This window comes from Laccaria bicolor, genomic scaffold (genome assembly GCF_000143565.1).
Source record: "Laccaria bicolor S238N-H82 LACBIscaffold_3 genomic scaffold, whole genome shotgun sequence".
Lineage (NCBI taxonomy): Eukaryota > Fungi > Basidiomycota > Agaricomycetes > Agaricales > Hydnangiaceae > Laccaria > Laccaria bicolor.
Window position 1 is genome coordinate 1914645 of NW_001889874.1, and position 16038 is coordinate 1930682.

General features: G+C 49.9%; 4 protein-coding genes across 4 annotated transcripts; 1 reads left to right on the top strand and 3 right to left on the bottom strand.

The window, feature by feature from the left end:
• Window positions 1–995: 995 nt before the first annotated feature.
• LACBIDRAFT_322820 (uncharacterized protein) lies at window positions 996–3431 on the top strand (the record flags this gene model as incomplete). Its single annotated transcript, XM_001875744.1, has 3 exons — window positions 996–1593; window positions 1650–2275; window positions 2328–3431. 3 exons carry the CDS (start codon window positions 996–998, stop codon window positions 3429–3431), a joined length of 2328 nt encoding a protein of 775 aa, XP_001875779.1.
• Window positions 3432–6149: 2718 nt separating this feature from the next.
• Window positions 6150–6798, bottom strand: LACBIDRAFT_308966 (uncharacterized protein; the record flags this gene model as incomplete). The annotated part of the gene is made up of 4 exons (XM_001876161.1): window positions 6150–6299; window positions 6364–6393; window positions 6445–6499; window positions 6555–6798. 2 exons carry the CDS (start codon window positions 6796–6798, stop codon window positions 6450–6452), a joined length of 294 nt encoding a protein of 97 aa, XP_001876196.1. The 3' UTR covers window positions 6150–6299; window positions 6364–6393; window positions 6445–6449.
• A 4517-nt stretch (window positions 6799–11315) lies between these two features.
• On the bottom strand, window positions 11316–11742 carry LACBIDRAFT_308968 (uncharacterized protein; the record flags this gene model as incomplete). The annotated part of the gene is made up of 2 exons (XM_001876162.1): window positions 11316–11365; window positions 11421–11742. The coding sequence occupies 2 exons, from the start codon at window positions 11740–11742 to the stop codon at window positions 11316–11318; spliced, it is 372 nt and encodes a 123-aa protein (XP_001876197.1).
• A 964-nt stretch (window positions 11743–12706) lies between these two features.
• Window positions 12707–14654, bottom strand: LACBIDRAFT_308969 (uncharacterized protein; the record flags this gene model as incomplete). The annotated part of the gene is made up of 5 exons (XM_001876163.1): window positions 12707–14279; window positions 14333–14370; window positions 14425–14441; window positions 14496–14558; window positions 14609–14654. The coding sequence occupies 5 exons, from the start codon at window positions 14652–14654 to the stop codon at window positions 12707–12709; spliced, it is 1737 nt and encodes a 578-aa protein (XP_001876198.1).
• Window positions 14655–16038: the final 1384 nt, after the last annotated feature.

Sequence of the window (16038 nt, forward strand, 5' to 3'; positions counted from 1 at the left end):
CAACACTGGCTTGGAAAGGAGAAAATAAACCGGCATTGAAGAATACCTGCGTTCTAAAACATGCAAGACCAGCTACTTCGGGCACCGATCGCGAATGAAAATCAGGTTTCTGCTCTGCTGCTGGAGAAGAGCTGTAAACGAAGCACGGGAGAGGCCGACGGTGGAGATCAAAATGGAAATTCGAAGAACAAAACCGCGACAACGATTTCCTTGATAGTTAAACGACTTGAAGAAAGGACTTAAGCAATCGGTCGGTTTGCACGAGGGACATTTACGTACTTAAAATGAAGCAGGTGAACCTTGTTATAAAGTCACAGTCGGAGCCTGGAGAATAGTCATCAAATGGTCAACCTGAAGGAGCGCATGTAAAGTGCCTGTATGAAGAGAAGAGAAAAAGACGAATCGTCACTTTGACCAGGTAACTCGGAAGTACCACGGGGTAACCACGATCATCTCCGTGCGCCTTCTGGCGACAGCGTCATGCTGGTAGCAGAGTTAGGAATGCTTAAAGAGGTAGTGGGAGGGGTATCAAGGCAATTGGACCCTTTGAGGACCTTCAGTTGCGCCTCAAGGCAGCTCAAAGCGATCAGATGATAGCCATTCATTGTACAAGTAACACTGTCAAGGCCTTGAATGTGGGATGTACGGCTATAATTACAATTACGGTAGGCTGGAAGAGGATGACCCACATTGAACGAATCCAGAGGAATCTCGGACATAATAATTAGGACTGGCGTGTGCCACAACGGTGCCGGTGGCGAGGAAAGACGGGACAAAGAAGGAGATCAGGCATGTCAGGGCATGAGAGAGCATGCATTTGATGAAATGAGAATCGAGATGTATCTCGTATCAAACTTGTATTCTATTTTTTTGTATACATGCGGACGGCACCTTGTCTTGGTCTCTTACCATGTGTTCGTCCTCGCCCCTTACTGCTTATAGCGTTTATATAGCCCCCTCCGACGCCCTATTTTTCTTTTCTTCCCATATCGACAATGGATGACCTGCCCATGAACCACAGAAAAAGAAAGGCCGACAACGATGACCGCCGCCAGGATACTTCGTCCTCGGGTTTGCCTGATACCATACTGCCCGATTCTACTCCTATCGCGAACGCTGGGCCATCTAATGCGCCGCGCCAGCCATGGATAACCTCCGAGACCGACAACTCTCTTTGGACATCGCCCACCTCCCCGCAGGTGTCCAGTCCGCTTTCTTCACAGGTTCTTCTGGACGACTATCCAACAAAACGCCCTCGGCTCGAAAAACTAGATTTACCCATTCGCAATGGTACAAGGCGACTACCGCGGATCCGGACTGCCAGCAAAAGTGCCCCTTACCGGTTGCCTATGGGCAGGCATGGTAGCGATATTGAGGACATCGGTATTGTGTCAACAGCTGACCCTGGGCCGTCTAGCGGTTCTTTGTTGCGCGTACGCACCACCTCTTCCCCCGAGTCGTGCAAACACCCCTTCAGACCCATAATACCCATTGACCCCAATTCGATCCACATACCTCCGCGTCAACCCCTGATCAACCGCCATACATTGAAAGAGCTAGACTTAGATGCTATCCTGCGTAACCCTCAACTTCGTGCGTGATGCGGCGCTATATTCACAGTCAAACCCCTGATATCTTCCTCTCGGCAGGCCATGATCTTTTGTTTGACCCTGGTCTACAATTTCGACCAACGTGTAGCCGAAGAAAGCGCGACCTCGCCGAAAAATATTGGGCCGCAGTTATGCGAGAAGTAGAAACCGGTTGCACCTGTGTTACATTTGATTCGCAGGGAAACCCACATCGCTTGGCATGCGTTTGTGCTCAGACGCCCACCTCGCCCAAGCATCCAGTTTTTTCTCAACTGTCAGCCAAAGTTTACACACTGCGGATGCCGTCCCGGATTCTTACCCTCCTGTGTGAATTCCTTGAAGTCCTCCTCCTCGTTATCCAGCCGCTTTCTAAAATATCTGGCATCTACGTGAATCCAAACACATTCAAAGCACAGATGCAGGAACATACTGCTCAAGCGGCCTACATACGATCAATCTTTGATCCAGTTCTTATCGAGCAGGAGCTCAAGCGTGGTCTGTTTGACCCCTCAGGCTTGTTCCGCGCTATCGGCACAACGTTGAAAGGACACTGTGCGCCAATGAGGGACTCTGCCGTCGAGTCGATGGTCCAAGCCGCTCACACTTGCGTTAAAAATGGCAACAGTGGTACCAACGCGGTGAAAGCGTTAAGAATGTGCATGGAAATTCTGGAATTGATGAAGCTTGTGAGTCTTTTTTCGTCGAATTCAACCATACGATATTCATTGTTCGCCCTAGGATATCGCGAACCATCAATTGCAAACCTTACGGCCATTCCTGATCCGAACTTCAGGGCAATACGAACTCAAGACATTAAAAAACCGGCACGGTTCCATTCGTGTGACGCAAGAATGGCTTCATGCCGCTCATACTGCGATGCTCACACGCAACCAACCAATCTCCCACCCGCTATACCCCCCTGAATACCTCAAACCCTCCGCTTTGTCCGGGAACCAGCAATTATATCTTGCCACCCTGAAAGGAATAGTCGACTTAGTTTTCGACTCACCACTGTCCAACTCCACGTCAGCAACACCCACGAATACACCTCTCTGCTCGCCGATTACAGCGCCAACGCAACCTCAGCTGACTTCATTTCCCGAAACTCTCTATCTTGACACCTCCCGCATCCAGCTTCTGAGTTCGGATGCAATCGACGCCACGGCCTTGTATATGTTCCTACTCCTCTACCGCCAGTTGATCTTCTCCGAATCGACCGATGCAGCAGCATCCGACCCGCCGAAAGTCAACGATTCTGACATCGCACGGCTGAAGCGTGAGATCCGGGACATTGGCACTACACGTCTCGGGTGCTGTTTTACCCGACAAGCTCTAGATCATATGGAAAGCAAAGTTGGTAACAAGGAAGCCGAACGATGGCGCATCGTCAAGCAGGACATTGTGTTACAGGTGGCCAAACGAGCCAATGATGCTCGTAATCGGACCGCCCTGTCCACATCGGCGCCCTCTTCCCCTGTTGGTGACGCTCCTGACGAGCGGGTATTGAATGTTGCTCAGTGTTGGGCAGAGTTGAATATGCAGGAGGGCTCTTCATTGAGCACCATGCTGCATAGCCGCTTGCGTGACGTCGTTTTCACTGCGGTGGTAGCTTTGGCTTACCCCAGCCGTGACTCTGCGACCGGAAAAACCATGCTTACTGCCGATTTCTTGTCATCTCTTTCCCCTAAGTCAGCGGAAGGCGCATCTGCATGGATGATGTCTGGTATGGAGCCCTTGGCCAATGAAATACGTTCACTCTCAGAGAAAATTTCTCGTCTTGCTCTTATTCACCTCAACGCCTATCTTCCGCTTTACGAGAAGGAGGCTTTCTTGTCGCAATGACCAGCATTGTACTACAGTATTGCAGTAAACACTCATGGGCATGCGGACCTTCATAGGTCAAATCTATTTCGTTCTGAACTGTATACCCGACAGTTGGACCGTACCCTAGTTGCTTAGCCTACAGCATTATACATAGCATCTTTCTAGTAAAAGAAACTACAAAGACAAAGATAAATTGGGGTCGTTCACGCAAACAATCACCCACTCTTAATTGAATAAGGAAAATCCAAACGGGTGCTCATGAAACAAACAGATTCCAAGATTTTGCACAATAGAGATCAAGGACACAGTGTTCCAGGCGTTCAATTACGAAAAAGAATCTGGCAGCAACTGCTGCTACCACCGAGCAGCAAACCCCCAAACGTGCCCATCCCTGAAATGTCGACGCCCCAGCCTTGTCACTTCTTGGCGCACTAGTCAATTATTGGTGAGGCAGGCGAACGTGTGGGTTCATGGTGAGCAACTGAATCGGGAAGGCGGAGTGAAATGATAAGCTACGATCTCTCGTCCTTGTGGAATTTTGCTGCCAGAACCCGAGAAACGGCGTCTTCGTAAAAAAACTGTGTGTTCATTGTAAGCGTTTCTATTCTCGGAACGATTGGCGCACCATGCTTTTAAAATTATCGGAACGGAAGTAGGCCATGACGGCAGCGAATACAGAGGTATCTCCGTTTGTTTTCACAAGGAGAGTGTCGCGGGAAGGCTTGAGACCCACTTACATACGTGTGTGACAGATCTAGAAATGAATTGATTGGCGTTTCCACTGATGTCCGGTCGACGGGGCGCCAAAGCGGACAGAGTTTTACGGTGCAGAGTCTGCCCAAAGAACCTGCGGTCACTTCGTAAAATTCGATCGTCTTCAACAGCAGCACCATGCATTGTGACTCCTGGAAGTCAAGTCCTTGTCGAGGTGAAGGATGAGCCAGAGGTGGTGACTTGCTCTAAGATAACAGATCAAATCTCAAGCCACAGGAACCGTTCATGTCAGAAAAAACCTTAAAATCTCCCAGATTTCTAGATATCCATTTTGAGAGGTAATACATAGCTGAGTAAGAGAGCAAGCTGCAAAAGAGCCATTGCGATGAGGAAGGACAAGCATCCCGAGGTCGCCGTTTGACGTCTCAGCGCAGGGCGAGTCCAGACTCCAAAAAGCATTGTTAAATCAGAGTTGACCAGATCCCAATGTACCAGAAGCTAGAGAATAAGGCAAGAGCGATGGGAATTTGTGAATCATATGTACCAAAGTGAACAAGGTTGTCTCTGGTTGTCTTGGTGAAGGAGTCGGAGAAAGCCTGTATGTCAGTGTCACGTCTGTCAGTGTTAAGGAACATGCACCTCGTTGTTGACGTATGTTGGTTTCCCTCTGACCGCCACCATCTTCACCGTCAAACGTTCTCATCGTTGCGTTTCTCGGACTTCAATATCATGTCTTGTCAAAGGTTGACTTCTGCGCGCCTACCTCATTTTCGGACCCTGCATCTTATCTCTCAGGACGGAAGACATTCATCGCAATAATTCATCGAGGCAGATCGAGGCCCATATGGAAGCTTGAAGCGAGGACGTGGCGTTTCGACTCCCTTTCTTAAACGAAGCGCGATATTTTGTCGATTTTTGGGGGTCATAATTTCACCGCCGTGCCCACGAGCTGCAACGTGTTGCCTGGGTGGTGGGGCCAATGGGTATTTCAAATGACCAAAATGCAACTGAATACATGTGGGTCTTCACGGGATTTAAAAATTCTGCGACGCGTAGGACGCTTCAAGACGGCCTTGCTTCCAGCGCGCGGTGGGTTGGATGGAATTTGAGATCTAAACGCGTTTGAATGAGCCCTTCAGCCGAGCGACGGCTTTTCAGATACCTTTGGACGCCAACCCGTTTTCTTGCCATAGCACTGTCAAAGACAAATCATGTTTCGGACGGCGGATGCAACCCCTTATTTCCCCCCGAGTCCTGTAGGTACCTTGCTGCATGGCCTAAGCCGCCCGAACACTAACACTCCCCTTTCCTTGTTCAACAAAGAACTGCAGAATCCAACATGCTTTACTCTTTTTGTCTCCACTCTTTCCTTATGGGTTTCTGGTACACTGACGACTCTTACCCACACCCTGCTAAGGCCATGTTGGGCTGAACTGAGGTGCCTCTTGTCATCCCGACCTGCCCAACAGATACCTCTAAATAATCGAAAAGATTTGCCGAAGATGAAGCTTCATCTTCGGGCAAGGCTCTGGAACGAGTTACTTATTTCCGTTTTTCGACCCTGAATCCCGCCAGGACGTCTAGAACTTTTGTTGAAGCAACTAGTTCAGCCAAAGCTAGTTATACCAGAAAACATAAAAAGCAAAAACCGATGAGAATGACGTCACTATGCGTGCAAAAGTTGATCATCGGGTTCATGTGCGGGAATTTTTTTCTGCAATGTGATGTTCAGTATGTGGGTGTACACTTATAACAGCATTTGCGCAGTTGACCACCGCTTGGGATCGTACCCTAGTCCGAGTTTCATATTTCCCTAAAGAGCTGACTGTAATCGTGATCATAGGTTTGACACCATCATTATAGAACAAGCAAAAGTGAGCATCTTCAACTTTGGCGGCGTGGAATCTTGGTGGAATTTGCGGATCTACTCGGCTCCTCTGCTGCGCTGTTCAAAGGTGGAGAGAATCACGAGGTGGTGATAGCAGCAACAAAGGGTCGCCGAAGGCGAGCCCCAAAATTTTTTAGGCTGGGGAGTGTAAGCTACACTACACTACGCGTACAAATGTGGATACAAGTACATTAGAATAAAGTCATTTATGAGAAGAAAAAAAGAGAGATAAAAAGAAAGAAGAGGGAGTGGAGGGAGGGCCAGAGAAAATCTGAAGAGATTCTGCAGGAGGCACGATACGTGAGTATTGAGCTGAGCAGGGTCTTACGAAGCTTCTTACAATCCGAGTCTAGCAGACGAAGTCTGAACCAGAAGGATGTAAGAATGTGCACAAAGCTCAATATGAAGAAAAGGCCTCACCAAATGAAGAGTGATTAGAGTGCGTTTGTAGAAAACGATAGGCGGAGCCTAGATGCGAGGATCACTGTTCATTTGGATGAGTATGCGGCGCATAGAGGGAGAGAGCGCGGGGCGCTTACCTGTGCTGGATAGACGTGGTCTGAGAGAGAGAGAGCCAGCACAGGAGAGGGAAGCGACACCGATTACTTCTCCTAACCCAGCATCTGCCAAACTTTGGCACTGAGTCAGGGATCGATGTCGCGACCATGATTGATGAGCGGGGCTCGAGGGGAAAAGGCTCAGCGGAGCTGAGCGTTTTCCGGGCGGAGTTTTGAGTTGGCGCAGAGGCCTACGAAATGCCTCCTTACCCTTGGAACCCGCCATTACGACGACCTCTGCTGCGCTGTTCAAAGGTGGAGAGAATCACGAGGTGGTGATAGCAGCAACAAAGGGTCGCCGAAGGCGAGCCCCAAAATTTTTTAGGCTGGGGAGTGTAAGCTAATGAAGGTGGGGTTGTCCCTTATGTAGATCTTCCATGCTTGAGAGGACCAGCGACCGATAGCTTGAATGACGTCCTCAGATAGGCCAAGGCTGGCGTAAAATGTGGCGCCACCTGCACGTGCTGAGTGCCCACCGAATTCCCGACTGAGCACGGCAAAGAAGCGAGCGTCGAACCACGAGCGAGTGGGGTGGGAGCCATCCTCTCGTAAGAAGAGAGCGAGGCGGGCCTGGTGAACAGAGTCACGTCGATCGACATATTCTTTGAGAAGTGCCACAGGGTCGGCAACTTCCTGTTGTGAGAACAAGATGTCAGTGCCACGGTAAAAAGGATCCCCCTTGTGATAAGGGAGGTGATACTGAGCTCGCCCTTGAGAAAATGTGAGTGAGGAGCGTTTGATGATTTTCCTCCAATCGAAGAGGTCTTTTGAATTTTTCTGGACGAGTTCGCCTGAACGGTGGCAAGCGTAGAATAGGCAAGAAAGTATTGTTGCGAAGAGGAGGTCATCGTAGGATCCAGAGCCACGAGCAATATGTAGAAAAGTTTGTAAATGTGCCGGACGAAGAGGCAACTTACGACGAATAGGGTCTGCACGGATTTTCTTGGAACCTCGAATAGTAGTTGTGACGAGTGGGTGGGCGCGATTCTTGTCAAAGTCAGGATATAAGTCAGATAGAAAATGTCTGACACCTGAGAGATATTTTGGCCCAGAGGCGATGTATTGGGAGGTGTAGGCGATGTAACGAGCCAAGGTTTCAGGGGTGGGTTCGATGGAGAGGTGATGGGACATGCAGAAAGCAATGTAGTCGCGAGCACCTGTTGCGTAGCCTTTAACTGTTGATTTCTCAATAGCGTTAACCTGCAAATGAAGCATACGATTGTCAAGATCACGTAGCTTCATTGGTGGGCGAGTCCGGCGTAATGGCCGAGACCCGCCCAGGGCGCTCAAAAGCACCCCCTCCATCGCGCCGGCAGGAGGTCCCGTGGTGGGGAGAATAGGCGGACGCGGTCAAAAGGGAATTTTGCTTGATACTCGTCAAGCAAAAGACGTGAGAGGAGGTCGGCTCGGACATTTTGCTTTCCAGGGATGTGTCGAACACGAAGATCAATGCCAGATTCAATGATGACACCAGCTATTGCCATGAGTGGACCATTGTGCAATGCCTCAGAGACGCGTAAGCTGTTGAAGATGGCCACTGAGTCTAAACTGTCAGTGTGAATAAGAAGACGGCGAGGGGGTGAGGCAAAAGAGGCAATGTGGTGGATGGCTGACATGATAGCCACCAGTTCCAGGAAGAAGATGTCGACCTTGCGATCGGGGGGGCATTCCTTCATCCCATACATGAAGCCTTGATTTCCGTATACAAAGGACATGCCAATTGTCAGGCTAGCATCGGTCCAGAGCTCCAGATCTGCAGCAGTGTCGTCCCAGATACCATCGTCCAAGAAGCGGACACCAACTGCCTTTGGGATGATGCTGATGAGCCAAGAAAGGTCAGAGATAACTTCGGCGTTGAGGTGTACGGCGCCAAGAGGACGAGATTTTCCACTAGTCTTGTGGTAGAGGGCTGAAAGCGCGGGACGAGCCCATGGTAGAACATTTAGAAGCCAGTTGAGGTGGCCAGCGAGCCGTTGCCATTCACGAAGGATGGGTTTGCGATTGGGTGTGGACAAGAAGACATTGATTTTCTCGACGATGTCGATGAGGGAGCTGGGAGGAAGAGAGAGGGAGCCTTGGTTGGCATCAACCCAGAAGCCAATGATTTTCAAAACACTCCCATGTTCTTGTTTCTTATCCTCAAAAGGGCACTGGATCGCTTCCCAGAATAAGAGAAGTTGAACTTGTTGACGTGGACGGAGCATCCCATGATACATGATTAAGTTGTCTTCGAAGTCCCAGCCAAAGAAGTCATCCATGTAGACGTGAAGGCTGAAGATGCCCAGCTTTCGAATAGCTAACCAGCACAAAAGCCCAGAGACAGCGCACCAGCAGCGGGGAGATGCACGGTTCCCAAAGACCAGACGACGCACAATGTAGAGCTTACCCTCAACTACAACAACTTGACGGAGTTGCCATAGAGGGTGCGCCGGCAGGTTGAGAAAAGCAGACGCTACGTCTGACTTGAAAGTTATGATGCGACGACCTGGGTTATCAGTGTGGGCATCACGGAGAGACTGGCCAAAGGGGTGCATGTCATCGTAGCGAACTTTGGCCTCAGATCTTGGAATACCATCGTTTATTCCAGAGCCTGAGTGGTCTGTGACAACCCGAGCTTTACCGTTCTGCCAAACGACGAACATAGGGGACATTTTCATCCCTGGCAAGAGTTCGGAGTCTGAGAGCTCATCAGACCAACGACCGGCAGACCTTTCTTTGTCTCGAAAGTTGCGGATGGCATCAAGATCGCCTTCGTCAGTAGAATAGTTGTCGATGACTTCTTCGAGTTCAACTTTCCATTCTCCGTCGTCAAGAGGCCAGAATCCATCCCGAAGGCCTGTCATGACTGATTTGACGAAAGGTTGGTTTGGATGGTCAGTGAGCATAGACTCGAGTTTATCGACGTTGAAAGGTGTGTCAACTTTGATGTGATCCCGCATAGCGAGGAGGGATGCTTGAATCTTTTGGTCTTGCAAAAGGTGAGCAGGAGGTGAAGGGAGAGGAGGTGCAGATTCAGTGTAAAGGGCAGCAGGGGAGAGGTGTTTATTGGTTGAGTTAGACCATACATAACGACGTCGAAAGCGAGGTACATCTATGAGTGGGGTATCAAGCTTTCGTTTCAACCCTGAGTTGATAGTCCTAGGCCCTTCCCTTGCCTTTGCTGCTCTCTGAGTAGCCTCCGCTAGCTCCTTTTCTTTGTCGAGCTTGGAGGAGAGTATTGCAGACGGGCTCGTCTTTTGCTCGGTGTGGGCCTTCACACTCACTGCAAATCCCATGCCTGCGCCCATTCGGGCAAGGGGCGTCGCAAATACCCATGTTCCAATTTCGGCAAGGAATTGTTGAACGCTTTGAGGGAGAGCTTGTCGAAGGTGATGTATTACTGCGCTTCTTGGAAGACGGGCCAGTACTTTGGAACATGCGCGCCAAAAGCGGCACATTAAGTTGAGTCCGGTCGTCCATGCGGAAAGGACTCTTCGCATAGCGATCGCGAGCTTCGACGTCGAAAGCGATGGCAATCGACGGGTCATGAGGTACTGCGCGAAATAGGTCAGTGACCATGCGCTGGTAGCTTTGAAGCTCTGAAGAGCGGTGACGATAGACAAGTACAACGGCAGAGCTCCAAGCTCCAAAGACACGAAGCCATTCGGATTCGGATCGAAGGGGGCGCTTAGCTGAAGCTTGGTCCTTTTTGACGAGTGCATAGCCCCCGCCGAAGTCTCGAGGCTCATCGTTGTGGTCGTACCCTTTGTCCATCGAGGCAAAGAGTTTCTCGAAGTCGACGAAGTGGTCCTGAATGACCAAGCGCCAGATAGAACGGGGAACGGGATCAGCAAGCGGCTGTACCTGCATAAGATTGACAAGGGAATCGATGGTCTTGTCTGTTCCAATTGCCTGCCGCAATTTCCAGGTTTCCTCAATGTGGGGGTCAGAGATTGCAGAGGTCGAGAGCTCAGCCAGATGCGGAGCAAGAGTGAGAACAGTAGCAGGCAAGGACTGGGGGGTTGAACGTTCGACTCCGAGTAGTTTTGCGAGATCGTCAGCTGAGAGAAGGGTCGTAGAGTCGCTGGGGACCTGTGAACTCGCCAGTCGAGAGAGCTTAGCATTGAGGACGGCCCATGCAGCGGTGTCAACCGCTGTGCGACGATCAGCGGCTTCTCGAGCGCGAACCTCTTCCAGGAGCGCATCGCGTCGGGCGCGAAACTCGACCACCTGAGCCTCGTCAAGGCCTTCAGGAGTCGATTCTCGGGCTGCTTGTTCTCCAGACTGAGTGTCCGGCTGTTCGTCAGCCTCTCTGTCCTTCTTTTGCTGCTCCAGTCGTTGGGTAAGTTGTTGCAGGTAGTCTTCGCCCTCGGCTGGAGATGCGCCTGCGTCTTGGAGACGTTTCGCAAAATCTGAGAGGGGCAACCGTCCTTCCACGACGTCGGAAACGATAGCCTCAAGGGCTTGAGCACGTTGCCGAGTTGCTTCAGCGCCAACATCGGTCATTGAAAAGGAGATGTCGGGTGAGGTCGAATAGTGAGGTGTGACTGAAAGAAAGGAGGTTGGATGGCGAGGGAAGCGAGCAGATGGCCAGAGAAAATCTGAAGAGATTCTGCAGGAGGCACGATACGTGAGTATTGAGCTGAGCAGGGTCTTACGAAGCTTCTTACAATCCGAGTCTAGCAGACGAAGTCTGAACCAGAAGGATGTAAGAATGTGCACAAAGCTCAATATGAAGAAAAGGCCTCACCAAATGAAGAGTGATTAGAGTGCGTTTGTAGAAAACGATAGGCGGAGCCTAGATGCGAGGATCACTGTTCATTTGGATGAGTATGCGGCGCATAGAGGGAGAGAGCGCGGGGCGCTTACCTGTGCTGGATAGACGTGGTCTGAGAGAGAGAGAGCCAGCACAGGAGAGGGAAGCGACACCGATTACTTCTCCTAACCCAGCATCTGCCAAACTTTGGCACTGAGTCAGGGATCGATGTCGCGACCATGATTGATGAGCGGGGCTCGAGGGGAAAAGGCTCAGCGGAGCTGAGCGTTTTCCGGGCGGAGTTTTGAGTTGGCGCAGAGGCCTACGAAATGCCTCCTTACCCTTGGAACCCGCCATTACGACGATCAACTTATCTTGGCCCGGCATCCGAGCGGTCTCGAGGTCAATTCTCAGTAACGCGGAATCGTCGACCATCGACCTCGCGTTAACATCGCACTTGCGACTTTTCACGCCTCAAGATCGGAGTAGTCCCGCGAAGAAGATTGACAGTCTTCTATGTCAGCTCTCCCACAATCGGACATGAACGCAGGAAAGGGGTGATGAAAAGACTTCGTTTGGCCCTCCGCAAACTTTTCTATACCATCTGCATCTTTCGAAGTCATGGATTTGAAATTCTGATTATCTGCAAGCAACGTCGATAACGCGTTGTTGCCGTAAGGCTCTCTGGACCCTGAGTGCGCTTTTGGCGTTCAACTATTTCTTAGCGGGATCCCGGGATGATAGCACCCTCGAGGCTCGCAGTACTAGGAAGCTATGTTCCTCTTTAACTAGCTGGGTATTTCATCACATGGTCTTGGCGTGATTCCCTGCGATTAGCGACAATCTAACGTTGACTTTGGCTCGTGGTGTTGCCCAAGATTTGGTTTTATGGAGCCCAGATTCTGTCGTCATTATGGCCAATCTGCTATGTATGCTGTCTAAACTTTGCGTCGATCAAACAAATACACACCAGGCTTGCAGGGTCGTCTCGGGAGCCTGGCTCCTTGGCTGTGATCAGCTGAAAAATGAAATCTTATCGAACATGTCAACAATGGACTTGAATACAACACAACGAATGCATGCGTGAAAGTGGGACTACTACCCGAAGTACCGTACACGAGTAAGAAGTAGTTGCCATGGTATACGCTAGTCGAATAATTTGACCGTCAAGAAAAAATGAGCTACATACATACTAAGTAAGGTACAAGGAATGAATGTGTTGAGATGTAAGTCCAGCTCGATGATCAAGTACAATATTGCTAACACATGTTAAAAGGAGTGCAAGGTCGATAATAATGATAATTGAAGAATGGCGAGTACGCTTTCTCCAAAAGGGTGTGCAAGCAAGGATGGCGGTCACCAGACCTAACGCTGCAGATCACGGAGGCTCAGTTCCGAATCACGATGACGCTGGTATGGGAATGGCCAAGAATATCCCCACTAACACCCAACTGATCAGGAAGGCAATAGCTGCTGATCGTACGACGATTTCCCACTGCCCACGAACAATTACAGGGCTCAGCACTCGAGTGAGAGGAACGGCAAAGGCGGGCACGGCTTGAATTAATCTGAACCTTTTTCGAACTCTCTCCTCTTTGGGCGGGAGGATCTTTTGTTCGGAGCTGGAACTGTGGGGTTGTGGTAGTCGAAGTTTATGTTTAGAGGTGTGGATGTGAGAATTATAAGGGTTCGCGGTATCTGATGACGCAAATGAAGAAGTTTGATCAGGCTCTAGGAAGCCTGTCTGAAGTCGCCATCTCTTGATGTCGCAGCGGGATTGGATGCGGGCCATGAGGCTGGGGGAGGCTTCGGGAGGCGGAATTGTGGGTGTTGGAGTACAGCAATCCCTCTCATATTGTGTAGAGAGACGGGTAGGGTCGCCGTTGGGTGTCCGAGGAGGAAGAGCATCAAAGTCGAAAGGGGAGATGGGTTGGTGTCGTTCAGGTAAGCGTTCAAGCCCCATTTCGAGATCAGGGTCGTCGTTGTCGTCGTCATAATCATATTGATGAATGAATGTGGCAGTAGCTGTAAAATCGGAATCGGTGGGGCTGGCGTTCTCGTCGTAATGTACCGATTTTTCTGGAAAGGTATAGTTTGGGGCGTCTGGACCAGGGGGGGTGGTCGCAGGTCCATCTACGGGGTCCGTATCATAGTACTCCGGCGAAATGTGAATAACCAGGTCTGCGTTAATGTAAACTGAACCTGATGAAGAGGGACTGGACTGGGAGCCTAGGGACGATGAGGAAGCGGGGCGCGATAAATTGTTTGGTCGACAATGGGGCTGAGAGGATTTACGGGGATGCTGGACTGGAAGGACGGGGTTAATTTGCTGTGGTGATCGCTGTGAGCTCAGAGATCGACGCTTAAAAGCCGGCAGAGGTTGGGGTTTAGATATTGGTGGACGGGAAAGTTCGAATTTCCTCAATTGTCGAAGGTCACCAAACATGTATACTCCGAGACAGATACCATTCAATGCGGAAAGGGCAATCGTCAGGCCAATGAATAAACCCGGGAAGGCTGTTAGACGCATCCACCGTGATTGTTCACGAACCAGGTTCAGAGTTATGGACGGTATTGATCCAATGAGACAGAAAAGAAAGCCGGCGACAATACCACAGAGTACGCGGTGGTTTCCGACATTGTTGAACTGCGCGTGGACGAATCGTCGGAGGCTATCATCTAGTAGCTGGTATACCTCAGCATCTACATCAGTAAAAATGGCAGGATCGGGGTGTGGTGATTCCATAGAGGTATGAAATGGCGCAAGAATGCTGGAAGGAAGGTTGAGTTCATAATCAGAGTTTGGGGTAAGAAATGTCTGTTTCGCTCTTGCATAGAACATCGCCAACTGCGAAGAATTATGAGATGACCAGTTCGTCCGAAATTCACTGGAGGCTTCTCGATGAAATCGTGTTTGTGCAGCCCATTGGTTGTACCGCAGTTTATACTCTCTGAGCCAGAGGGTGAAGTAGCTAACATGACAGTGAGCACCAGAATGAAATTCAGACTCGAAACAGCGGCTCACAGGTTTTCTGGACTCATTTCCACGAACAGAAGCCATTCCTAGGAGAGATTTAGGGAACACTTCCCAAAAAAAAATCTTTGAGCCCGACAGACCTCGAAGTCCTTCAATCCTAAAAGCACGATGAGGTCATAGTTTGCACAGTAAGAATAATTTAATTACAAACCTAGCGGTGGCAGATGTTTTCTATCCAATACATCTTCCAAACGAACGTCAAACAATGGCGTCACTGAAATGGCAGTGAGGTAAAAACGTGTAGGAAAATCTGGACATGCGTACCACCACATGACCTGACCTTTCCCACTGCGGGCGGTGGGTTGCACATTCGAATCTGACGCGGCAAACGAAAGAGTCGATGAACTTGTCCTTCGACAATGGTTGAAAACTTACAGGAAAAGAGAGGACGGATTTTATGGAGACCTGATACGTCCTTGGTTGGGTCTGAATGTTCGGTTTCTTGGGGTGGGCGGCCATTTTGCGAGACCAGAGAGTGGGAAGGGGATGGAATGGATGGGTGGGTGACAGTAAGAGCGAGAAAGAGCATGGATGAATGATAGAAGTACAACAAGATAACCTGCACCGGAAGCAGCACGGCAACCTTTCCTGACACCGAACCGAACAAGTCAAGCTGTCGGCGATATCCGATCCATCCCTCGACTTATACCCCACCATAACATTGCGAGCCAAATTGCTTAAATACATCAATGAGCCTTTCTCCCACTTTCACATCCTGGCCATTCGACAGTCGAGGCGAGTACAATGAGTACGAGTACTTGTGCCCCATGATCCCACTCCGAATCGGATGCTGTATCGTTCCTATCTCCGAGGTAATCTCAATATGGCTGCGAGCCTTCAGCAAGCGCGTTTAATCCCAAATGCATATTGGCATTCCACATCAACCCCTCAGAGTCAACGAAGGACTGCTATCGAGCAATCTTTCGTCTACTCCTGGCCATCTAATTCTGAAAACCAGCCACCTGCCTCGGTATGCATTCAATTGTATTTACCCAATCCAAGCACTCACCACCAAGCATTCCTCGCAAAGCCTTCTTTAGGGTCAGGCGCTCGTGGATGTTGGTGATCGCTGATCGCTCTCATCAAATCGAAGCCTTCAGCTCATGAGAGAGCGTCGAAGTCAATCAAGCCAAAATGGTCCACTGCCTTCCACTGCCCAGACTGCAAATTGGCGGACTTGTGCAACTTGTTATCGCCAAGTGACAGCAAATGACCTATTCTTAACGCCCTGAGGAATGGAAGATGTCAAACTTGCCAATGTTTCCAGAATGTATGTTTTGCGTCTAGCGCCTCTGTATCCCGTGACATTTCAGTCAAAACAAACGATCCGTTAGGACCGTTTGTAATTCTCACCACCTTGCGGAGACGCTTGCTTCCTTGGGCTACCCTAATGGAAGACTTTCTTTCGTCGAAGTTCTGAAATATATATTTTGCCGTTGGTTTTTCTGTCTTCCGGGTTGCGCGGGTCACTGACCAGGCACTATTGAGGACGGGAGGGATACCGCACTCATTTGTGCCTCACACTCGCATCGAATGGCACCGAAAGGCGGTGCTTTTAACGGACAAGCGTATCTATATATGTGCATTGGGGATCTTCACTGGCCTGTGTCGAGGGAGTATTTTCATTTTTTCTGTTCAATCTAGCGATTTACGACATGGACACAATCTTGGACCGATTCCCAGAGGAAAGGAGA